This window comes from Sphaeramia orbicularis, chromosome 19, assembly GCF_902148855.1.
Source record: "Sphaeramia orbicularis chromosome 19, fSphaOr1.1, whole genome shotgun sequence".
In the NCBI taxonomy this organism is placed as follows: domain Eukaryota; kingdom Metazoa; phylum Chordata; class Actinopteri; order Kurtiformes; family Apogonidae; genus Sphaeramia; species Sphaeramia orbicularis.
Window position 1 is genome coordinate 43,941,732 of NC_043975.1, and position 26,765 is coordinate 43,968,496.

At 36.4% G+C, this 26,765-nt stretch overlaps 1 protein-coding gene across 3 annotated transcripts in view; it reads right to left on the reverse strand.

Annotated features, from left to right (window-relative positions):
- Positions 1-465: 465 nt before the first annotated feature.
- The window catches only part of cyth1b (cytohesin 1b), a 40,695-nt gene continuing 14,395 nt past the window's right edge, over positions 466-26,765 (reverse strand). For 2 of the 3 annotated variants that reach the window (XM_030121969.1, XM_030121970.1), the window contains exons 3-12: positions 18,106-18,170; positions 17,069-17,135; positions 16,069-16,187; positions 12,970-13,163; positions 9,319-9,467; positions 6,642-6,754; positions 2,587-2,665; positions 2,423-2,494; positions 853-1,007; positions 466-766 (exon numbers count right to left, since the gene is read on the reverse strand). In XM_030121969.1, the coding sequence (XP_029977829.1) occupies positions 688-766; positions 853-1,007; positions 2,423-2,494; positions 2,587-2,665; positions 6,642-6,754; positions 9,319-9,467; positions 12,970-13,163; positions 16,069-16,187; positions 17,069-17,135; positions 18,106-18,170 (1,092 nt within the window). In that variant the 3' untranslated portion in view covers positions 466-687. Of the gene's footprint in view, positions 767-852; positions 1,008-2,422; positions 2,495-2,586; positions 2,666-6,641; positions 6,755-9,318; positions 9,468-12,969; positions 13,164-16,068; positions 16,188-17,068; positions 17,136-17,554; positions 17,563-18,105; positions 18,171-26,765 lie in introns of those variants that run through there. The other variant, XM_030121971.1, reaches the window with a different exon arrangement.

Consider the following 26,765-nt stretch of genomic DNA (forward strand, 5'->3'; position numbering starts at 1 on the left):
ACATCCATACTCTGAAAGAAATATGATAATGGACTGAAACATGTAAACCAGGGTTTTTAATTACCACATTTCTGAAGTGCATGGAAACATATCGCATCTGATTATGGTAATTATTGGATTACTCCCAGTTATCAGATTTTTGATGGTCATGTAAACAGGCTCAGTGACATTTTCAAGACAGTGTTTGACTCAAAGAGCATCTGCAAACAGTGGGAAAATGGAACCAGCTACTTTTCTACATTTAGACGTGATGACATTCAGCCGTATTATATATGACAGACTGTGATAATTGGACTTATCACAATACACATTTTTCTTCTGTCTTCTGAGTTTATTTTGTTTACTTTTTCAGTCGTCTTCCCAGCTCTGTCATTTCCAAATCATTTAAAGCCACAAATAAACTTCCTAGTGTGAATCACATCATGTCCAGCTTTAGCAGGATGAGAGCAGAGAACCCAGAACAAAGTGGATGGAAACGTCGTCATGAACGAGTCTGAAATGTGTGAGAAATGATACACTGAGCAGAAGGTCAGACCTGTACAGAAGCAGAAGGAGATGGAGGAGGAGGAGGAGGAGCAGAGGGTCCAGGAGCTCCGTCCTGTAGGTCCATGTCTACAGCGCTCACGTCCATGTCCACTGGACTCAACAAACACGTTTCCTGATTGACTGTTCGACCTCGTGCCTCTTCTACAGCCCCTTCAGACTGGACACTTTCTTTTTGCGAGCGGCTAACATCTCATAGAAGGGGTCTTTGCTGATGGCAGCTCTGCAGATGAGAAACCAGGAGGGGTTTAGAGCCAGACCTTCAGACCAGGAGCAGGTGGAGAACCTCTTCCTGAGACTGGGACTTACTTGATGCTGTTGATCCATTCGTCTTTCTCCTCCGCGGTCGGGGCAGAGATTCTGTAAAACGTATGGTTGCCCTCGACGACTCGGCCGTCCGCCTCCGTCTTACAGGCTTTTATCACCTGATCCTTGTGGTCCGGGATGAAAAGCTCAAAACAGTTCTGAGAAACGTCAGAAATACACAAGAAAACAGTGAGTGAGACAGAAGGAGAAATGTTGTGATTCAGGGGATAAAAAAAAACTGAATTTTGATCCAACTGTTTCCTGTCTGGTATTAGACTGAACAGATCTGGTGTTGGGATGAAAAGTGTTCAAGGGGAGTTCACTGATATAGATTTATATGTGGGTTGGATGAAGTTCTCCACTGTGAGTGGACTTCAGAACAGTCACAAATGGGACAAGACTGCACCACCTCACGTCACTTTACCAGCTTCTCCAAAGAAGAAATCAATCATAACTAAGACTTTTTCCTGTCTACTGCATCTTTTTCCTTTGTACTGTCTCTTGTACTTTTCTTCTGCGTCTCTTTTTCCTTTCTACTGTGTCTCTCTCTGTTTTTGGTCCGTTTTTTCAATTTCTGTCAAGTAGTAACTTTATTTTTTGTTGTTAGAGAAAATGAAAATCAATCCTTTTTAAAAAAAAATTTGGTTAATCTGTTTTGACGCTGAAAAAAAAAAAAAAAAAGCCTTGAAATTCTATTTTAACTCTTCTATTTTAACCCTGTAAAGCCTGAACCATTAAATCATTGACAGTAAATTCCAGTTCTTTGAAACTGGAGCCTTTATTGGTCCTTCTGAACAACCAAAAAACATTTTTTTTTCAAATATCAGTTTCCATGTATGAGTTTCAATTTTGTATCATATTTGATCCATCAGGTCTCAATGCTCAAATATTATTATTATTATTATTATTATTATTATTATTAAACAAACAAAACCATAATATAACACAAACATGTCTAACAAATAGTTAATTCCTTTTCTAAATGGTCCCAGTTCTTCCTCCTTCCTCATTAATGACAGTCTTGTAGTGTCACTGGAAAGGCCTCTGGTGAATGAACTCCTCCCCCTGGTGGATTATCTGTGTAATGCATGTATCTAATTGTATACATCAGGTTTTCCAAGAAAAGGTGTATTACACTGATCATGTAGAGGGCCTCAAAACTCATGGATCAAATATGATGTTTGACATTATAGGGTTAAAATAAATGTTAGGGAAAGACAAAAATACAAATTGGGAGGTGGGCTAAAAATAGTTGTGGGTCTTCAAGGTTAAAGACAGAGAACAGTAAAGAACAATGTAAAGTAGAATTATTTTAGTAAATCTACTTATTTTAATTGAGAAAGGTATACATCAAGTTTTCCAAGAAAATAAATATCACACTGATCATGCAGAGGGCTTCAAAACTCATGGATCAAATATGATGCGTTTGATGTATAGGGTTAAAATGAAAATCAATTAACCACTAGTTTTTCTTTTTTTTTCTGAAAATAAAATCCAATTACCAACAGATCCACAGACCATAAACCATGCAGACAGTCACTCATGACAAAGTGAGCAGAGCTGAGGAGTTTACCGGTTTCTTGGAGTCTTCCACCTCTCTGATGCTCAGGTTTTCCAGTGGAATAATCCCTCTGGGTTCCTTATCCTAGTAACGACAGCAGACAGACAAACACAGCTGTGACATCATCCTTCATTTTGGGACATATTCATAGTGGAGCAGGTACAGGAACGACTTACAGTTGTGTATTCGAAGTAGTAGAGGCAGTTATCTGTGAGAATAAACCAGCGCCTCTTCCAGGTCTTCACTCGTCCACCTGAGGAGAGAGAGGAGTGCTTTTACAGTGGTGGGTGCATGTGTCGAGGGCATAAACGAAGCAGAAACTAATTGAAGGTCAGCTGATCATAAAGCGCAGGTTAAAGAGTCAGGGCCAATAATCAGCAGCAGATGTGAAATGACACTGGTTTAGTTTTTTCACATCCAGGTGTAAGAGCACACAGCGCAGGGGGAGATGACAGCAGATGTAGAGGATGCATACAGCAATGGGGTGGGGGGGGGCAGCTCAGAAGCAAAGCAGAGAATTAAAGTCGGGGGTTGGACATACATACCTCCTGAAAGTGGGGAACACCATGAAAAACAAACAAAAACAATGTCAGGCATCAGTCTGAACATAAACACACTAGTGTTCACTGAGGATTTAAAAACCACATTTATTTTGACAATATTCTAAAGAAATACATTTACAGGCGATTTTATAGACTGTGTCACAAAGAACTTCGCAAAGGCAACAAAATAACGCAAATAAATCAGAAAATGACCAGGTTTGAAAAGAAGAGATGTTTTTGGTGAAAAAAACCTAAAAACACTGTAGGAATAAAGTAAGACTAGAAAAGAACACAATTAAAGCAGTGATATTTGTCTTTTTTAAATTTAATTCTTCATTTTCCCACATTTCTCTGTGGTCTACATAAACTATAAATGCTATGTTTGGGTCTGAATTCTTCATTAATTCAATTCCACACTGCAAACATCTAAAATCTGACCAAGTGTATTTTTCTCATTTCTAGTCCAAATATCTCATCACACTTAAAATCAGACAGAATCGCCTAAAGAGGAACTTTTCAGTGAGATATAAGAACTGATTTACAGACAACAGATCTGGAAAATCTGATTTAAAGAAATCTGACCAAGAGAATTTTCATTTGTTCCAATGGCAGATTTTTTGCTTGAATTAAGCAAAAAAAAAAAATCTTGAATTAAGCAAAAAAAAAACCTGCCAATGGAACAAGTGAAAATTATCTTGGTCAGATTTCTTGAAATCAGACTTTCCAGATCTATTGTCTATAAATCAGTTCTTATTTCTCACTAAAAAGTTCCTCTTTAGGTGATTCTGTCTGATTTTAAGTGTGATGAGATATTTGGACTAGAAATGAGACAAATACACTTGGTCAGATTTAGATTTTTGCAGTGTACAGGTCCATCTTCAACCCTATTTCTGAGTAATGACACCAGAAAGGTGGTTTGGAGCACTGGCGCTTTAAATGCACAGGAGACACTTCAGGCCCCGCCCCCTCCAGGTCGTCGGCTGTGCCGCTCTGTCCCGTTCAACCGACAACTGAACATTTGAGGTAATGGGCTCCAAGTTTGGACATATTTTCAGTCCAGACTACAACCGCTGCTGCTGACCTGAACCTGGTCCGGTGATCCACACACACACATGAACGAAGGTTAAAATGGTTTCTATTAAAATCTGCCGATGTGTACCAAAAAGTACACATGAGTTCAGGGGTGACCGTGCCTTTGCTGCAGCAGCTCCTAAACTATGGAACGATCTGCCTCTCCATATCAGACAGGCCTCCTCTCTGTCTGTTTTTAAATCCCTTCTTAAAACCCATCTTTTTTCTTTGGCTTTTGAAACCATGTGAGATGTTTGAAGGTACTATCTTTATTCTATTGTTTTTATTTGGTAGTGGTTTATTGTTCTTATTTATCTGTTATTTATTTCTTTATTCTGTCGTTTTTACTTGTATGGCTTTTTAATCTATCCTGTATTTTATTCTTTTATTTAGGTTTTATTTATTCTTCTGTACAGCACTTTGGTCCACCAGCAGTGTTTTTAAAGTGCTTTACAAATAAAGTTGGATTGGAAAATCCACAGGAATTTTTATATTTTATTTTAAAGGTGACAAAACTGTGACTGCTTGGCATTTGTGCAGCTCAGAGAATAAACTCCTGCCCATCTAGACACTGATGGTCCTTTAACAGTGAACCAGCAGAGGGCAGGAGACGTTCAGCTGAAGATGAAGATGTGTGTTCTGTTCTGAGATCAGCTAAAGAACGTCAACAATCAGCCTAAGAATGAAGGGATGATAGAAAACCAGCAGAGATGATATGGACCACAGGTGTTGTTTACTTTAACCCTTTCATGCATAAATTCTTTACAAACTCGTGGTATTTGTTTTCACATAGAATCAGGGTTTGTACTCATTTTTCAAGGTCAAATTCAAGCACTTTCAAGGGTCATTTTCATTTTTTCCAATCACAGCACCTTTAAAAATCCATATCTACAGGAAATACATATACTCATGATTATTATTTTTACTTTTTATCACAATGATGTACATTGTATTATACTATCCAACCTTTTTTACTCCTGACTCCATTTTAACATCACAAATTTCTGTCAACCCCAGATATTCAAAACAGACTGTTTTTTTTTTTTTTGCTAAAATTAATTAGTTTTTCATCCTGTAATAGTTTTCTATCCTATGTATCAAATACAGGTTAATGTTAGAGGACATTTTGTCTATATAACGTATATTATTATGGATGGAGGCAGTAAAGCCAGGTGTAGATTACTGCACAAAGGGAGAATTGGATTTTCCTTGGTCAGGATATGTACAGTCAGTCCAGCTTGGATTTACAAGGCTGACAATTAATACTGAACAAACAAGAACTCAAACTATGAAGTAGGGCTGCACGATTAATTGATTTTAAATAGAAATCGCCTCCGGGCCGCGCACCCATGGGCTACTGTAGGCTCTTCCTCCTATCAGCGACAGCGTTCTTTCACAGAAGTCTGTGTAATGACCACAGACGTTAAATCTGTTCATGAACCAGCAGTCGTGATACCAATGTAAGCTGTGGTTTCACAAACGGATCCCGCAATTCAAATATAACTGCATGGGGATCACTCATCTTCTGTTGTCCCGGATCCGTACCGTACTGTCTTCTTCTGATCTGGGTCTGGGTTGTGGGGTCAGCAGCCTCAACAGAGGAGCCCAGACAGCCCTGTGCCCAGACACATCACCAGCTCCACAGATAGAATCCCTCCAGCGTGTCCTTGGTCAGTCTGTTCCACGCACGGATCCCCCAGTTTAAATAGAACCCATGGGGATCACTCATATTATGTGGTCCACGCACGCATGACTGATGCCTGTCACTGACTTACAGTGGTATCACTTCTGTGGGCCCAGATACCCCAAAAAAGGGAAAAAAAAAAGTTATAATTAATTTATTTCTCTTACTTGCTAAATTTTTCATTCACAAATGTAAGTTCTGTAACACAAAACCAAATATTATTTACTTTTTGAAAGACGTTGAACTTTATTTAAAACTGTTAGATAAATCTGGAAACAAAAAGGCTCTAAAAACATTCAGTATTTGCTCTGATTTGGACATTGTATTGTAGTGTATTCCCCCTGGCAAACTTGTTATGTTATTTTCCTGTTGCATACATTGTTTGTATACTCTACTTCATTCAATAAAGATTTAATGAAAAAAAAAAAAAAAAACTTCTGTGGGTTCATCATGTGATACCATCACAGATTTGAGGTAGGGACCAGTGGCTTGCATTGTGGGCTGCTCACAAAAATGACATGCTGACTTCTGTTGTCTTTTGTAGTTTTGCCCAAAAAATGGAATCGAAATCGAAAATCGAGTATTTAAAGAAAAAAATCGGGATTTTATTTTTTGCCAAAATCGTGCAGCCCTGCTATGAATTATGAAGTTTCAGCATCTGAAACTGACCACAATGAACTTTTGACAGATAAACAGAACCACAGTGCTTCAGTCTGACAGTTTGTCTGCTATGGATTGGGATTGGCTCTGTCAACTCACCATATATTTATATTAAGAAGTTTTTATTTTTTTTCAATTACTAGACATTTCAGGCGACCCCACGGTTGAAAAACACTGTTCTAAGGGCTTGAAAATTCAACTCTACAGTCGACTGTGACTGCTGAACACAAGTTAGAATATGAATCAATATAAAAACAAATGAAAACTACTCATACCGAGTTTGAGAAGCCAGCCCTCTCTGTCTGGGTTGAAGAAGGTATGCGTCAGGTCGTTCCCATCGTCCTCTGGGATTTTAAAGGGTTCGTTCTTGATACTGTCGTACAGGTTCTATATGGAGGAGGGATGCAACATGTGATGAACAAGAGGAAATACAGAACAGGCTGAAATCTGAGTGTGGAAACAAAACCACAAGTAGAACATTTCGTATCATTTCACTTTATGTTTGTAATATACTGCATCATGATCATTTTTCCTGGAATAATAACTTTTATGATTTTACATAATAATTAGTGTTAATGTGTCTTTAGGGCTTATTTTCTTTACACTTGTCTCTTGCATCGTCTTATTACATTTGTATTTGTTTATCTTATCATTATTCAGATTTTTCATTATCATTTATTCATTTCATTAATTTAAAATAACTAATTTTATAAAACGATCTAATTCTCTATCGCAATGATTATCACTATCATAATAGATTTTTTTTAATAAACCGTTTATTTTAACACTGTCAAAAAAATGTTAAATCAGTTTCCCCTTATTACATATTTTACGTTGGGGGTTTTTCGAGGTGACTAAAAACTCAGGTAATTCATCTTTATTCTGATTTTGGCTTTTACAACATTCAATAAAAATAGAAATAACCAAAATAAGCACAAAATCATGCAATTTTTTGTCTTTTACAAATGTTTCACTGTCTGACTTCTTCAACTTTGATATAAACTGACAGAAGTTTAAATTGGAAAGAAATGAGTTTTATTGTGATGAGTGTTTTTGGAGGTATCACGTACCCCTCGTTTTCAGATCTAGCATAAAAGTAAGCAAAAGTGCTAATGTCAGGGTATTAAATTGTGCACAAATGTTTATGGCTGAGAAGTTTGTGATGTGTATGTTTACTGTTTATTCGTAATTTTTTGTTGTTTTTTTGTTTTTGTTTACAACACATGTAATACTGCAAGTGCCTTTGTTAGTGAGACACAGGTCTACATACTTGCTATAATTGTGTGTATATTTACAAGTGTATGTGTGCATATAAGAAAAAATGTCAATAAATATATTGTTTAAAAAAAAAACTACTAATGTCTCACCTAATAGACTGATCTCATGAAATCACGTTGTAAGTCACACCAGTTCTTATGGCATTTGGCGTGCTCTATGTACGTATTTTCAACCTTTCATGTTCATATTCAGCACCATTTGGTTGTGTGTCAATTTACACCACGATCTCCGGGTCACGTAACCCTAACCCTAACCCTCAGTGCGTGGTATTTGACACAGCGTGAACATACATGTGGAAAGTTTATAAGTACAGATAACAGGCCAATTAAAAGTGGCATATTTATGCGAGTCATGATATCACGTTGCACTTAAAATACTCCACTATACATAACAGTTCTGTCTAAAAAGCCTTATATATTAAATAGATTACCAGTATTTTCAAGAAAAGATCCTGAATGATACTTCAATACTGATATTTGAAGGTGTCGTATTAAAACTGAGGACTGAAAGAAGTCGTCAAGGGAAGGTTCACATCTGGTCAAAAAAATTAAATGACAATCTACACCAAACTTACATTTTTGGGTCGGTAATTATTCATGTTTTCAGGAAATTTTATTTTGAAATGAGAAAAAATGTGTGAAACAAAAATGCGAGTAGTTTTGTGAGTGTGAATGTTTGTACAGTGACCCAGTTTAGTGCCGTCATTCTGGGTTCATTTTATAAACTATAAATAAACTACATTTATTCCAAATTCACTGATATTTGACTATTATTTATGTCATATTCTAAACAGTGTTTCAAATTAATAAATGCACATACGAGGGCCGTTCAATAAGTTCATGGCCTCACCCAGAACAGAACAACACAGACTGATAATTTATATTTTATTTTTCAACATAATCTCCATTTACAGCAATGCACTTGGTCCATCGATGTTCAAGCATCACTATCCCATCACGAAAGAATGTAACATCCTGTATTATAACAACCAGTATTTCTGGGTGAGGCCATGAACTTATTGAACAGCCCTCGTATCTATGCAAAATACTTTTGAATATAATGTTAATATTATTTGTATGTTGTAAATATTATAAATAAATGTATATGATATTGATAATTGAAATAAAACATGTTTAATTTGATGTTTCCTTTTGTTGTCTATCTATGATGCTGACATTTGTCTAAACTCTTTCTATTTAGGTTTGATCCCTTACTTTTTTCCTCTATAACCAATTATTGGGTTGTAAAATAGAGGGTTTAAGGTTTACACTGAATACATTTGAGGAGGAAAATGTCAGAGGAACTTCACTGTGGAGAACTGTGGAATTCTGGAAAAAATAGACGTAAATTGTTTTGTCCATCTGTGACGCAGTAGTTTTTGATATTTTTCATTTAAAACTATTTGAAACTAAATGTTGTCCTTTGAGTCTGTTTCAGATGGCATTTAGACCTTTATAATTATGTGGACTATTCGTCTGAAACTGGTCTGGTTCAACAGTTGGGAATTAAACAGTAGTGGGCGGTCCATCTGGGATGGCCTTGACCATGCCTTGAAGTGTATGGGATGTAAAAGACGTGTAAATATATGCTGCATATGTGGGCCCCTCAGAGGACAGGGTGTCCACATGTTTGGTCCACTGGGGTCAGACTGGAGCTCTGAGTGGACTCCTCACCCTGAGCAGCTCCTCAGGCAGGTCTCCTCCGTCGTTGATGCCTCTGTTCATGGCCGTGAACCTCTGAACAGATGGTTTGTCCTTCACATTTGGGTTGTGTAGACTGGTGTTCAGCATGATCACAGCAAACGACAACACGTAACATGTGTCTAACAAAGACAGACAATGCGTTTTTACTGGGCTTGTCCCTTTAAACAAATCCACACTTACAGTCACGGAAAAAATTCTTAGACCACCCCTTGTTTTCTTCAGTTTCTTGTTCATTTTAATGCCTGGTCCAACTAAAGGTCCATTTGTGTGGACAAATATAATGATACCAACAAAAATGTCTCATAGTAGTTTAATTTCACAGCTGATATCTATGCATTTAACATGTTTTCTTGATAAAAACCAAAATCACTTCAGTTCTTACATCAATATCTGTGTCACTGTACTGACAAAAACAGTGCTTTTAGACATTACATGTTTTCTTTTCTGTCTGTTTTAGTCACATGACACACACAGGAGTTAGGACTGGATTACAGAACCATTGTTTTTGATGACTTTTGGTGGTCTAATAATTTTTTCTGCAACTGTATATACTGCATATTAACATATGTTCACATTTTGATCAGTCCTTTAGAACAATTTTTCATGTGAAGTTTTATCCTTCGCCTTAATTGTAGACTTTAATTACATATGTGGAAGACTTGTCATATTTGTCATTTTGCTAAAGGCAACGAGGAAAATGAATACTTTCAACAGAACAGCATGCAGTAAAACTCTATGTCAGGGGTGTCAAATTCATTTTAGTTTAGGGGCCACATACAGCCTAATATTTTATAAAGTGAGCCGGACCAGTAAAATAATATAAATAATAGGATAACAACTTATAAATAATGTCAACTCCAAAGTTTTTTCTACGTTTTTGAGTGAAAAAAAGTCAAACTCCGTATTGAAAATGTTTACATCTATGAACCATACTTAAACATAACATGAAAAAATATGAACATGAAAATTCTTAAGAAAAATAAGTGTAATTTTAACAATATTACGCCTTAGTTTATCATTTATACATATGCATTACAACTTACAGATCACAGTGGATCTACAAATACACAAAACAATTCGTAACAGGCAGAATACTGGTACGATTCCACATACTTCCCTTAAGAAATTTCATGTTATTCAAATTTTTTGTAAAGGGCTAGTCTATAAATGTAAACATTTTTGTGTAATTAATTTTTTTTTTTACACTACAACAAAGAAAAATTTGTAGTTTTCATTATTTATAGGTTATTATGATAGTATTTTACTGGTCTGATCCACTTGAGATTGAATCGACCTTAAATGAGTTTATCATCCTTGATTGTTAATATCGTCAGTGTAATTTCTGCATTTCACAAATTCATCCCCTTTTGGACCCTTTAGCGGGCCGGTTTTGGCCCCCGGGCTGCATGTTTGACACCTGTGCTGTATGTGCTTAAAAAGAACTATATATACACACACATTATAAAAAGCAAGAAAAAAATGATATATGTATATTTTTACAGACAGAGATGGTGGTTATGACTATAGAGAGAAACTACATATGAAACATTTCACTGGAACAAATCTAACACAGATGTGCATTTCATAATGTGGAGTGGTTTAGTGGAATAGAATGAACAGTGTGAAAACATTCTAAAATTTAAGATTTATAAAAACCTTATATTCCTGACATATAATACCAATAAACAGTAATAGTAAAACAGTAATAGTTATTGTATATGGTATAATTTGTTCTCTTTTTCAGTAATTTAATAACTGACCTACTCTTTTTTATGGACTGTGCACATTAGTCATATAACCCTGTGGTTGGACAGTATGAGCTCGGCTTCTTCCAACTGCATTCAGGACATAAAGTGTTGTCAAAGAGCCATAATGAAATAGTTGTACACTGGGACATTTTCTTTTTTGGTGAATTTGTTGCCTTCAGTATTCTTTTTTGTTTAAAGTGTTGTTTTGTTTTTTTACATATTGAGTCATCCAGAAAAGCGTAATACAGTCATTGCTTTTTTTTTTGTTTTTTTTTCTTCACCTAAACCCATGAAAGTTTCCCACCCTGTTGCATAATAAAAAAAGACGATAATTAACAATAATAATAAAATAAACAAAAATAACGAACTCAGATATTAGTCACAGACTCGTATTAATAAGACTACTGTGGAATAAATGATGCATCTGCCTCTTTTATGTGATTCAGAACAGGTTACCAGGTACTGAAACATGTATTGGCACATCCTCTTATAGAATATCTAATTTTTTCCAATGTTAAATGATGTAAAAGATCCAGAAACCAAGATTTAAATGTTGGAGGTTGTTTATCTTTCCATTTAACTAGTATTACTCTATGAGCTAGAAGAGTGGTGAAGGCAATCAGATTTTTACATTTTTGGTTAAAACGGAAAGAATGTAATGTAATGTCAAATATTGCAATTGTTGCCTCAGGTTCAATATGAGACCCTGTTACATCAGAAAGAAATTTAAATATAGACTGCCAAAAGTTATTCAGTTTTGAACAAAACCAGAACATATGAAACGGTGTGGCCAGTTCAGCTTCACAACGATCACTAATAAGATTCAAGTAAGAGCCTTCAGTACTCTTGAGTGTTCTGCTTAAATTTGTAATTACTGTTTACCTTTTGAGTACATGTATATTCTATTCCTACTTGTGTTCAAAATAAAGTTCATCATCATCTCATCATTTAATAAACAAAAATTAATTCAAAATAAATTCTGTGTTTTCAGTTCTTTTCAGGTTCATAAAGGCTGGTATTGATTAACTGTAATCAAGGCCGTTCAAAAGCAAAATGTGGAACCGATGTACGTCTGCCGTACATGTTATTAGGGTTGCAGCTACCGAATATTATAGTATTCAAGTATTCTACTGAAAATTATCATTATAATTTTTCTTATCATTATTCAATTATTATGTATCATATTTGATCCATCAGGTCTCAATGCTCAAATATTATTATTCTTGAACAAACAAAAACATAATATAACACAAACATGTCGAACAAATAGTTAATTCCTTTTCTAAATGGTCCCAGTTCTTCCTCCTTCTTCACTAATGTCAGTCTTGTAGTGTCACTGAAAAGGCCTCTGGTGAATGAACTCCTCCCCCTGGTGGATTATCTGTGTACTGCATGAATCTAATTGTATGCATCAGGTTTTTCAAGAAAATAAATACCACACTGATCTTGTAGAGGGCCTCAAAACTCATGGATCAAATATGATACGTTTGGCATTATAGGGTTAAAAAAAAATGGTGATAAATTACTAGAAAAAGACAAAAATATAATTTGGAAGTTGTGCTAAAATAATTGTGGGTCTTTAAGGGTTAAAGACAGAGAGAACAGTAAAGAAGAATGTAAAGTAGAATTCTTTTAGTAAATCTACTTATTCATTTTAATTAAGAAAGGTATATAATTTTAAACATCAATTTTGACTTGTCTAACTGAAAAATAAACTGCATGTCCCATGTGTAACCACAGACAAACACCCCCAAACTGCTCTAAAAAGGGAAACATTGTGTTATTTCAAAAACCACAGTGTTTGAAGCTGTGGTTTAAGGACACACTGCTGTCTGCGTTCTGGTGCGTCTTCCAAACACAGTGACGTACGTACCTGTGCTCTGAAACACTCCGGGGTTACAGTGACAGTATCTCTGGGCGAAGGCCTCCATCATGCGGTCGATCTTCTGAGCCTCGCCAGGCAGCCTGAAGCTCCACAGAAACTGTCTGAGAGCCTGGACCAGGTTTAGATCTGTGAACTCGTGCAGTTCCAGGAAGGCGTGAAGAACCTCGATGTTAAAGTCATCTCTGCGTGACACACACACAACGTCCCACACGCAAAACACAACCCACACGCACACATGGAGGAGTGCACAGAAAACAAACAGACTGAGGATCCGAGGCTCCGTTTAGCTCCAGAACAGATGAACACATGACTCAGCACTGACGCATCAGCTCAAAGACATTTATCCCTCAGTTTACATGTGTGTAGTGACTATTTATGTGACTGACACAGAGCTACTGAGAAATACTACAGTGAGAAGTGTAATACACATTCATCACTGACATCATCACCTTATGTTTGGCAAATATTGAGGTAAATCTTTGTATCATAACAGAATACTTGTTCAAACAGAGGTGATAAAAGAGTGAAATTCACATTTCTGATCAAAACTAATACAGTGGTGATCAGCAGTAGTGGATCCAAGCAGCACTTACATGGATGGTAGTGGTTTCTATTATTGGTACTAACAGCTGCAGTACTAGTATATCCACTGGTAGTGCTAGTATTTGGAGTAGTAGTGTCAGCAGTTATGTGTATTTATACTAAGTATTGGTAGTGATATTAGTAACCAAGGTTATTATCGTTAACGAAAACTAACGAAATGACGAAAACTAGAATTGTAAAAACATTTTCGTTAACTGAAATAAATAAAAACTGTAATTAAAAGAAAAAAAACGATAACTAACTGAAACTGTATTGTGTACTTACAAAACTAACTGAAACGAATAAAAATTATGGATAAAATTCCCTTTGTTGTCGTCTTTGTCAATGTCAGATTGATACGAAATCCATTTATTTCGCTCAAGCAATTTAGCTAGCAGCACAATATGATATTTAACTGCCCATCACTTGTGGTCACTTGCGGTTTCCAGTCGTCTTCTGGTCCCCACTCTACCTGGAAACATGGAGACTAAAGTTGGGAGAAAGCAGCAGAGTCCTGTCTGGGATTTATTTGAATATGACGGAGAAGAAGAGAAAAAATATAAGATATACTTTTTTTCTTCCACTGTCTCCTCTTGTTTACTCGTGGAGGATTCAGTTGGTGTCTATGAATCGGCTGAAGTGTCTGGTTTAGTGTCAGTTGATAACTTTAGAATGTCTCTGAACACCTTTTGAAACAAGTGACATCTAATGTCCAAAAAAATGTCTGGTGATATTTGGGTAATATTTGAGCCAAGTTGTTTTTTAGAGATTCTCTTTACAAAATAAAATGGCTCAAGTAGACTGTTAAACTGGATTTATGGTCGTGCAGACGTCACATGTCACTACCTACTCCATCACTTCGGACAGCCCCCCACAGCCTTGACCTGCACCTCTTCCAGATTGTAACTACGTGACACGGCAACGGAGAGATACCACCTCCTGGTTGGATAATTTATGATCATGTGTCTCCAGGACTATACAGCAACAACTGTTGTGGGTTCCACCGAATATAGTTCATTAGTTTGCGTTCATTACTTATTTTACTTTTGCTCTTGTTTGTTACTTTTTGCTCCTGATAAACCTGTGGTTTTGCACATTAATAAACCCACATAATTTAACAAAATTGTGCCTTTATTTGATTAGTATAATCAATAATTATTAGATGTTGGTACTCCCTGTCAGTTAACCTGTTTTCATTCAGCGGTCCCATCTCCTGTGTTGCCTCCTTCTCTGTCACTTACGCTGTAAAACTTTTAATAGAACTATGATCTCTTCGTTTACTTCTATGAGTTCACAAAGACACTGCTCCATGTCGGCCACTATCGTTGTTCTAAAACAGGAAATGCCTGCCAGAAGATATGGAAACCATGGAAACAACTCTGCCCAAGTGGAGTTTCATCTTTAAAACCAGTCGATACCAGCGCTACTGCCACCTTCTGATCTGGAGGAGAAACTACAACACTTTCTCAAAACAACGCTGCTACAGTACGCTTGAGTGCGTGAGCACATAACACCATTGTCAGATACAGTGTACCTACGTAACACAGAGGTATGCACGACCATAAATTCAGCTTCAGTGGTTACCAACTTAAACTTACAGACAACTGTCATATGTCCCTCAGATATTTGATGATATTTTATACCATTTACTGTCACATAAATAGGGGTGTAAGACAATATTGGTTCTGCAATATATCGCAATATTTCATATCACAATACTGTATTGATATTAAAAAGTACTGTATTGATATTTTTAGGTATTCATTCAAATGCAGATATGACGAAGGTTCATTTTTGTTTTTCTTTTTTGTTTAGATTTTATTTATTATTTAACACACTTTTATTAAATAATGTTAGTTCCTTTGTTGGGATTACACAAAAATACTGTTCTGATGTTAGTTCTGAACTAATAGAATATGAACATTTGAACAGGATCTTCAACTGTAACGTCTGTAAAACATCATTTCAGTTTGAACACAGGAACATTTTGTGATATAGCACTAGATCCTGTTGGGATCAAATAAAAATGTGTTTAGTATTTGTGCAGATTTCTGCTGTAATTCAATTCTTCAAGGAAATAATAATTTCAAAAAAGAAACAAAAAATTGCCTTTTTAACAGTATCATGATATATCATGATATATCATATCGTGATCCTAGTATTGGGATTGGTATCGTACCGCCAGATTCTTGCCAATACACACCCCTACACATAAAGGTATTGATTTGCATCAGCCCCAACCATCCCTCACACTCCCTCAGCTCCACCTTTCTGCCCTGCCAGAGTTACTTCTGACTTCAAAAACCCAAGATGGAGACTGCCACAATGCCAAACTCCGGGATTCAAAGCTGCCTCCCAAAACCAGTTGGAGAGGTTGTGGTGGCTCTGTCCACTTCTTTTAAGCAGTTTGTGTTTTAAGGTAAGATTGATCTCATGACAGCTAGTGTCACTAACACAATAAGCGCAAATAAGAGAAAATTAAAAAAAATCACCAGTATCACTAACCTTTCCCCCAGGTAGTCACCAATTGCAGTCTTATTAAGCCCCTCCCCCTTGTAGAGAAACTGAGCAATGTCATCACTGGTGTTTTTCAGCAGGGAGCAGTCGATCAGGAAGCGGATCCCCTGAGAGGAAGCACAGAAAAGAGTGTAGTCTAGATACTGAAAAGCACTGAGACTTCACCTATTAATCAAATGGAACGTCAAATATGTCAGAGCCACTGCAGATGAACCACAGAGGTACGAAGTCTGCTGTTTCTTCATCAGTACTAGGGATGTAACGATATGAAAATTTCATATCACGGTTATTGTGACCAAAATTATCACGGTTATCATTATTATCGTGGTATTATTGAAATTGTTCTCAAAATGTTCAAAAAGTACTTATACACACAATGAAATAATTTAACCAAGTTGTATTTTTAAAAAAAACAAACAAATAAAATATTTGGTACAATGTACTTTCTCTTGGCAGAAACATTCAAATATTAACCCTTAGGGGTCTGAGGCTTTTTTTGGCTGTTTTTCAGTCCTTTTGATTTTGCCTTTATATACTATTTAAACAAATGTTTACTATACCCATGTTTGGTATCTTTTTTTTCCAGCACAACTTCATCTATATCATCTGCCTATTATTTTTTCACTTTAACCTACTATATCAACATAAAAGGCCAGAAAACACAAAAAATATATAAAATCCACTTTGAAAAATGTATATACTTTATTGTATAAATAACACAAAGATGTTTAATAAACCTTTTCAGAGACTTTAAAAGTGAATATTGGTCCCAAATATTAGGTATAGAAAATTAAAATTGTAATAAATTAAAACTATACTCAAATATTTGTCATAAAAGCAGATCTTTACATAGGCATTTTTTCCCCTAAAAGTGCGGTAATCAAACACGGTTATCATGAGAATTAGAATTTAAACAATAATACTAACCATCTGCAATTTTACCGCCGTTTATTGTTATACCGATAATTGTTACATCCCTAATCAGTACCTTCTTGGGGTCCATGTTGAACTTCTTCCGGCCCATGGCCATCTGTTTATTCCTCTGCATGCTTTTCCTGGAAAAAGAACAATTCACAATCTGTGAACAACCTCACTGTACATGAGAACACACATCTATATGTTAAAACACATGTAACTGTAAGATAAATACATATTAAATAAAAGCTGCATGCCTGTTTCACAGGCCTCCATACAGAACTCATTTATTCCTGGGTCTCTGTGGTTTGACCGTTACTGATTGGAGGTTATGACCTGTTTGACCTTTTTACTGGACTTTGGTGATGCTCCCCATGAAAATACTGAACATTTGAGTTGACAGTAGACACTGGTGGAGCTGCTCTGGAAACATGATGGACTGTATGGAGTCAACCTGTCCCCCCCCCACCCCTGTAGGAATAAGCAACTCATTCTAAGCTAAGGAAAACACACAAAGTAATCTTTGTGTTATTAGATAAGATAAGATTTTATTAATTACACTGTGGGGAAACTGCAGTTTTTACAGCAGCAAAAATACAAAAAACAAAGAGCAGAAAGACAGACAGAAACATTCAAGAGTGAAAGAAGAAATATACAAAAGAGAATCTTCTATTTAAATTACTTGTTCTGTACATATAAACATTTTATTTACATATTTGTGATAAATTATTAAACACTAATGAAAATATAATGATGAATATTATTTCCCATTTCTCTAATTAAATCCTCCTAAATCCACCTAATACCTGACACCTTTAATTCAGACCTTCTTAAAAGAACATTTTGCACTGTGGAAGTTTTACAGTTGTTTGGACAAAACAATAAAGTTGAATTAAGTTACCTTTGCAACTAGGAATGAATTAACAATAAGTTAATTTCAACATTAAAAGCTGATGGTGTGTCAGACTAAATCAGACTGCCCAGTGGGAGGTATCCTGTCAGACAGACACTTGTGGTCTGTGCCATTCCCATGAATAAACCACAGTGAACCTGAGTGGATCAGCACCGCCTCCGTACATCCACACAGATGGTCCTTCAGACACACTTTACCTCTCTTCAGTCAGGCCCAGGTTTTCAATCTCACTGGTCACCTCTGCTATCTCATCCTTCAGCCTCTGACAACAGACAGACGACAAAAACAGGGACAGGAAGTTCATTAGTTGAGCATCAACAGAAGCTAAATATAAAAAGGCACATGTGATATGACAGCTTGTTCATTTTCATATTTTAATAGTCATAGTGTGTGTGTTTATTTAGAGATTTCCAGCCTTATACATTAGTGCAGGATACAATGTTTGAAAAGGAAAGAGGCTGAAAAGGAATCGGCTGAAGCCTGAGCTTATTCTGCCGACTCCCCCCACTCATATCACCAAACCACGACATCAAATGGATATCAATTAGGGATGCAAATTATCAATTAATCCATTAATCATTAGTTGGTTGACCTTATCAATCAATTAACGATTAACTGATAAGTGGCAATTTTCCTGAGAACCTGAATTTCTCTTTCAATAGTGTCTATAAGAATAAAAGCTAAATATTGTTTATATACTTCATGAAAAAATCATGTCATATTCCTTAATGACTGATTTATTGATCCATCAGATACTGTACAGACAATGACATTTATGGAGTGGAACTAAAGAAATTCAACAGAGAAATTCAATAAAATAAATGGACCTGAAGAGGGGCAGTTTAGAAGAAATGGGCATTTCTGACTTTGCATCACTGACATGATGGAGCCAGATTTCAGCGGAGGTAACAATAGAAACTAGTGCTGCCACAAACGACAAATTTTCTAATGACTAATGTTTCGACTGATGTTTTTTGTAAAATCAAATGTTGAATCGTGGGGGGGGGGGAGCGTGAATGAGGTATGTGGGGGGGGGGGGGGGATGAAACTTAAGACACTTATAAGAAGGGGGTATCTCTCTCTCTCTCTGAGGTATGGCTGCAGAAGCCAATGCCTGCATGGATTGCCCTGCCACCACAGCATATCAGTGGCATGGCGGACGGCATACCCATGGCACAAAGCCGCTGCCATACCCGTGGCTGGTCTCTGGCAGCAGTCGCAGGGAGATCCCATTCCTACTGCGTTTGAGATGGGAGGGAGACCAAAAATAAATAGGCAGTCGATAGTAAAACAACACGTTGACTAAAAAAATTGCCTAATTTTCATGGTCGATTATGTTGATTAAGTCGACTAATCGTGGCAGGACTAATAGCAACAACAAAAAAGTAAATAAGTCAATAGTTTTAGTGGAAAAATGAACATTCAAATTCTTCATATATTTTCATGAATTCTTTCTTTTTAATCTAACTTATTCTTAGCTACTTACACTCTGCATTTATTTATTGATTATTAATGTAGTATGACTGTTTTTGAGGAGCAGTGACCGCATTTTGTATTCTGAATTTCCACTTCAGGATAAATACAGTAAATCTATCTATCTATCTATCTATCTATCTATCTATCTATCTATCTATCTATCTATCTATCTATCTATCTATCTATCTATCTATCTATCTATCTATCTATCTATCTATCTATCTATGTCTTCATATTTGTTCTAACAGAAGGTTTTTGAACACAAGACTTCCTCTGAAATCATAAACACTTTCCCTCATTTTAAACAAGCCCTGAATATGAACAGGAAACTGATCATTTTTTATTTTGAACATAAATTGTGTTGTTTTAAAGTGGACAAAGCCACTAGACTTTAAAGTTTTTATCTTGATAATAAACTGATGTGTGTGTTCCCTGTAGGACACTTTACTGATCAGTGGTATTGGCCTTTTCTGAATAATGGTGATTGGATTTGTATTAGTTTTGTCAGTATTCCCTCCCACCTCCATTCAGTTTGTCATACAGGGCAGAACTACAGAGTTACGTTGTGACTTTATTTGGGGAAGATGAAGTATAAGTAAATTGTGTTTGGATTTATTATAATTTCATAATGCATATGCAATTGCAGTTAATTTATTTTTGAGTAAAAGACACAATACATTTTATTTATGATTTATGTTAAAAGTGGAGTTAAAATAAGCAATAGTGAATGCTCAGATTGTTTGTATTAAGATAACTTTGTTTCCCATGAAGCTTAGAAAATGTTCACAGAAGTAAGTTGATGTATGCCATGAGTTGTAAAAGTTGGATGTGTTTTTTGAGTCGCCGCAGTAAAAAGGAATGCGTCTTTTTAAACCCAGAGTCTCTTCGTTATTTTCGGACGTAATTTGGACAATTACAACAAGTTATACTGCAGATAGAGGTAGGGGTGTAAGAAAATATCAGTTCTGCAATATATCACGATATTTGATTTCATATTACTGTATCGATATTAAAAAGTACTGTATCGATATTTGTAGGTATTTATTCAAATGCAGATATTGTGGCGCTTCATTTTTGTTTTTCCTTTTTGTTTCTATTTTATTTATTATTATTTAACACTATTTTATTAAATAATGTTCGTTCCTTTGTTGGGATTACACAAAAATAATGTTCTGATGTTAGTTATGAACTAATAGAATATGAACATTTGAACAGGATCTTAAACTGTAATGTCTGTAAAACAGAATTTCAGTTTGAACACAGGAACATTTTGTGATATAACATTAGATCCTGTTGGAATTAAATAAAAATGTGTTTAGTATTTGTGCAGATTTCTGGTGTAATTCAATTCTTCCAGGAAATAATAATTTTTTAAAAAAAGAAACAAACAAAAAATTGCCTTTTTAACAGTATCGTGACATATCATGATGTACCGTATCGTAATCCTAGTATTGTGATTTGTATCGTTTTGCCAGATTCTTGCCAATACACAGCCCTAGATAGAAGGTAGATGTAACCATATGTGACCCTGTGCAAACACCTTTAGAAATGTCCAACCAATGCATTACGTGTTTATCTGCTCAAAATAAATCCTATTGAAAACACATCTAGACCTTTGCTTCCAGCTAAAAACAACGACCCAGTAAAACCCCTAAAAGTGCCGACATGATTCACTCTTTCAGACCAAGTCATTCTTCCACTCGGCAGGAGTTATGTGGAACAGCCGCCCTCTGCAGAAAATCCTCTGTGGGAGCTGAAGCACCTGTTCTGGGGTCAGGCTCCACCAATGTTTCCCTCCAACCCCCTCCCTTCCCTCTACGTCCTGACCCAGATTTACCAGCCCGCTCCCTCCCTGACACCCCCCTCCTTTCCCCAGTCAGTTAACAGAGTTCCACCATGGACGGCAGACGGGGATATGCCCGATCAAAGACTTCAACTGGCTTAGCAAAGATCAGAGGCCAAGGTTATGAAAGGAAAGAGTTCTGAGGCGAGGACAGAAACAGATGCAGAAACACAGACGCAGGACCGTAAGTTCACATTTAAGACACAACAAAGAAAGCGTAAAAGCAAATATAACTCCAAGATGCTGAGAAATGCAGAGAGCAGATGGCAAAACAAAAGTCACAAATTAAAGGTCATGCAAAGGCAGAAGGTCCTTCTGGGAAACCTTTCAAATATTTTAAGTAATTATCTAAGTCCAAACCCACTTGTCCTGTTGCTTGGGTCACTAAAAAAAGACATATGAACAAATCACAATTAAGTTACACATTAAAAGAAGGCAACTTATTTTTGAACACAGATTAGGAAAATTGCTATTTGTATAATTTATTATATATTTTTTTAAAAATAATTCTTTATTAAGATATAGATGCATAGAAAACATCGATAGTTTTAAACAAACATCAAGATGTCACAAAGAAAAATCATCCAAATAGATAAATTAGCATAATGCATAGGCTTACAGACACAGAAGAGAAAAAAAAAAAAAAAGATTAAAATATCAAAGATAAAGAGAAAAGAAAATACAAAAGAGTAAATTCAGTTGTTTATAAATTGTCAGAGTTTTTGTGTTTTTTTTTGTTAAAGACAAATTCTAGTGAGTGAACATATTTTTCGAGTTCAATCATAAAGACTTTAAGGTTTGGGAGTGTTTGGACAGATTTACTTTTATCCAATAAAATTATCAGATTAACTATAAATTCAAGATTACACATGTCAAGGATAGAAGTGCTATGTTTTTATTACATTTAGATACAACAAGGTTTTCAATTTTAGACCCAAAGTTAGAAGAATGGCTATTTGAATCGGTATGAGTCAAACATTTTTCAAAGTGGACAGATTTTCCCATCATGAAGAGCGCAGCATCCAAACCATCCAAGGCACCACCTATTCAGTCAGTCACTAGTCGCTTTTCCATTGACCCTCAAATTGCGTGAATATAACTTGCGCAAAAAAATTTACCTAGAAAAATTACACTTCATGGTCGCATAGTCATGTGATGCATCCGTTAAGTCATGAATAGAACAGAATGATGGGAAAAACACATCTTTAAGAAGAGCTATTCCTTACTTCTGGTTGGAGGGCACACACAGTATGGATTACTTGTAATTATTATTTATATTGATATGTATGTGAGTAGGGATGCACCAATACCAATACCAGTATTGGTCCAATACTGAGTGCGTGTAGTAATACTCATACTCGTACAAGTGCTTCGATACAAGCACACTGATACAACTTCACAGCAGTGTGACATTCACCTCATAGTGCAGCAGGTACGCAGCTAGCGGATGCGTATCCAGAGCCATATAAAGATCATCATATTGTCTTATATGTACCCAGACGGAGAATACCAGCGGGAACCGTGGAGGTAGAGGATCTGTTCAAAGAGCGACTGTGTGAGTTAGAGAAAAACTACTGACACATTTAGGACAACTACCCTCAGCAATATCAACATTAGTATCTCATTAGTTTTACCTCTGTCATCTACATGTTTATTATTACTGACTTTCTTCTTCTTCATAAAACTTTCCTCTTCTTCGTGGTATTTGTCCAGTATGGTTAATTTAAAGTGGCGCCCCCTGGTGGATTGATTGACAAACGCTCATTCCAACACATTAAATGTCAGTAGCAGTACTTTGTTCCAGTCAGGACTTGGAAGGCCTTTTCATGGTGATAAACTCTCCAGTTTTTACCTGGATGCTAGTTCAACACTGACTCTGTCCTTTAGCTCTGCTCTGTCTCTGTCACTCACGCGCACACACACGGTACGCCAAAAAAAAAAAAAAACCTGACCCATGTATCACTACAGTAAACCCCAGACAGGACTGTGCTGCTTTGTCCCAGCTTTAGTCTGTATGTTCCAGGTAGAGTGGGGACCAGAAGACCACTGGAAACCACCAGTGACCAGACATGACAGACTGTGAAGTGTCGTATGGTGTCACCGGCTCAAACTGCTGGAGCGAAATAAATTAATTTGATATCAATCCGACATTGACAAAGACGAAAACGAAGGGAATTGTATCCATAATTTTTATACGTTTTAGTTAGTTTTGTAAGCTCACGATACAGTTTCAGTTAGTTATCGTTTTTTTCTTTTAATTAGAGTTTTTATTAATTTCAGTTAACGAAAATGTTTTTTCAATTTTAGTTTTCGTCATTTCGTTCGTTTTCGTTAACGATAATAACCTTGAGTCAGACTAATGACAACGACAATAAAGCACATTTACAAAAGGAACTAACAACTGGAATGGGATTATTAAGTACTCATATTGGTACTTGTTATCGGCAAGTACTCAAATGTTTAAGTACTTGTACTTGTACTCAGTCTGGAAAAGAGTGGTATCGGTACATCCCTATGTGTGAGGTTTATTTTAAATACTGTGTTATATATGCTTTTTGATGCTGACATTTTGACATTATATGTTATGGTTTATATTATTTCAGTTTTTCACCATGGTTTGGAGTCTGAGAAATGCAAAAAAATAAACCAACCATTCATCAACATCAACATTTTTTTTATTATGTTAGCAGAACCAATAGGGTCCTCTAGTCTGCATTGGTATTTATTGACTATTTATTGTTGATTATTTAAATGCATTTATTCATAGTTGCTTCCAGTGATCTTTTATTTGTGCACTGATTTATTTATGTTTATTATATTGCACTTTGGATGTTGGCTGATGTCTGCAGTAAGCTGCAAATGAATTGCCCATATGGGATAAATGAAGTTTTCTGAATCTGAAACAACCATCAGTCGGAGCATGGTTCTCTTCTCTAGCCGGAAGAAAAAAAATTAGGAGCAGCTACACTAGTTACAGTGGTTCCATTCATTAGTTGGGATATATCAGAAAGAAAATGAACATTTAGTCCTTGAATTCTGTTGTGTCAAATTCAGGAACATGGTCAGTGTAAGGACCTGTGGGGCTTTGACAAGGGCCACATTGTAATAACTAAACTGGTTCAGAACATCTCCAAAACTTCAGGGGTTAGGTCTTGTTGGATGTTCTCAGTCTTCAATGGTTAGTACCGACCAAAAGTGCTCAAAGGACAGACAGCTAAATATTTAGTACTGATATTTACTAGAACCAGCAGAAAGATAAAGAACCAAGATCCTTATAGAAGAAGAAGGTGAAGGTTTCAATAAGAGCTGTAATCATCTTTAAAATATTCTACTAGTGAAACAAAGAGTGATTCCAATCAGCCTCAGTGGCCACCTAAGACTAACACGTTCAGTCATCTGGCTTCCTCTAGTGGGTTTCCATGACAACACCCCCCACACAATGCCATCCTCCATATCATTACTAGAATATTTCATGGCCCATTACCCATCAGCCCAGAGGGGCAAGACAAGGTGCGGCTTAGAGGAGAGAGTCACTGACTGAATGCCAACCTCTGTAACAGTCACTGTGCTGGGTTAGTGGTTTTTTAGTCTGTGTTTTGGAACGCTCACATTGGATAGAAATACTTGTCTGACTAAGGGCTCGACAGAAAAGTGACCAAATGAGGAGTGGGCTTTCAAGTGCACTAACACTATTTCACATGCACAAGTAATGTTGAGAGTGACCTTTTTGAGAACCATGTGGTATTGAGAAGGACACATAACAGGCCTTTGGATTAGCTCTAGTTTAAAAACAACAAATATTCAGGGGAGAGAAATGCAAAGAAATATCAGGGGGTTGAACAATCCCTTTTAATGATGGGATAAATGTGTTGATGGAATATATCCTACTATAATGGATGTTCTGTTTCCGGCACGTGTTTGTCTGACGTGTGTTTGTCCGACGCGTGTTTGTCCGACGCGTGTGTGTCCGACGCGTGTGTCCCGAACGATGTCCAATCGATGTTATGGCACAGGAGGGCGTTTGTACAGGTTTTCCTCAGCCTTCACAGGCCCGATCACCGCCAAACTCGCCAAATGAATAGAAACATTACCTGACTATCTACTAGGCACAATTTTATGTCCGTATTCAAATGTTGTGAGGTATGCTGGGCGATTTTAACATGGCCCTAGCTCACCTCAGACCGGGTCCCAGCTCACCTCAGACCAGGTCCCTGCTCACCTCAGACCGGGTCCCTGCTCACCTCAGACTGGGTCTTAAAAACTTAAGTGAAAAAAAAAGGCATAAAAGTACTTCAAAAATAAAACACTGAAAGGTGGCTTATATCATAAAGCAAGTTCAACCAAACCAAACATTTGCATCACACTAGGCGGTAGGGCTGTGCAATTAATCGAAATTCAATTACGATTTCGATTATTACACGCAACGATTACAAAAATTATGTAATCGAGAAACAACGATTATTAATTTTGAGTTGTTTTAATTCACGCGCACGCAAGCTACCATGAGCTACTCTGCCCCGCCCCCCTCTAAGCTACTGCTGCCTGCTAGCTGGCAGGTCCACCCCAAGAGGAAAGTTGTACCTAGCGGTCTGGAAAAATGGCAGGAGAATCACAGCAGAAGTGCTTGGTAAACAAAAAAGGCAAGTCAAATTGTATGGAATCACTTTGGGTTTGATGAAGAAGACGAAGAGCAAAAACACATCACGTGCAAAAAGTGTTTCGTAGTTGTGTCCGCACCGACCGCTAACACAACAAACCTTTTTAACCATCTAAAGTTTAACCACCGCCACCTTTATCATAATCTTTATCTTATGAAAAACTAAAACGCATAAAAACAACTTCGTCCGCAATGCAATCTTCAGTCTCTGAATCTCTTTACGCTGCAACTCCCGTATTAACCTAACCCTAACCCGTATAACTCTAACATGCGTATTCCATAGGGTGTCCCATAAGTCTCCATACATAGGAAAAATAAACGTTTCTTGACATAAACCATTTTTATTTATATAATATGCTCTATATGACTGCCATTTTGTCGGGAACACATTTCAATGCGTGTCCTCCACTGCTGAAGAACTATAAAGAAGAAATATAAAGAAATACATGTTAGAACAATATGTATTATGTCTCCTATGTATGGAGACTTATGGGACACCCTGTAGATGGCTGATGTATACAGAAGGCCTGAACTGAAACCTCACGGCACGCCACTGAATTTACTATGTTTCATACTACATTGAACAAACTTGAATTTATAATTTGCACTTTACGTGAGTTTTTTTTTTTTTTTATTGCTACAGTTCTATGGCAAGTCTATAGCAGTTTAATTACAGTGCACTATGTTTACAAAAGGAAACATACTTGAATTTACAGTACACTTATTTGATTTCAAAGATTTTTTTGTTTCGTACAAAAGTGAAAATACTTTTTTTTAGTGGTTAAAAGCTTTATTTATGTTTAAAGAGTATATTTTACATTGTTTTGCAAGAAAAAAATAAACAACTTTAAGGTTAACAAATAATCGTTTTTAATAATCGT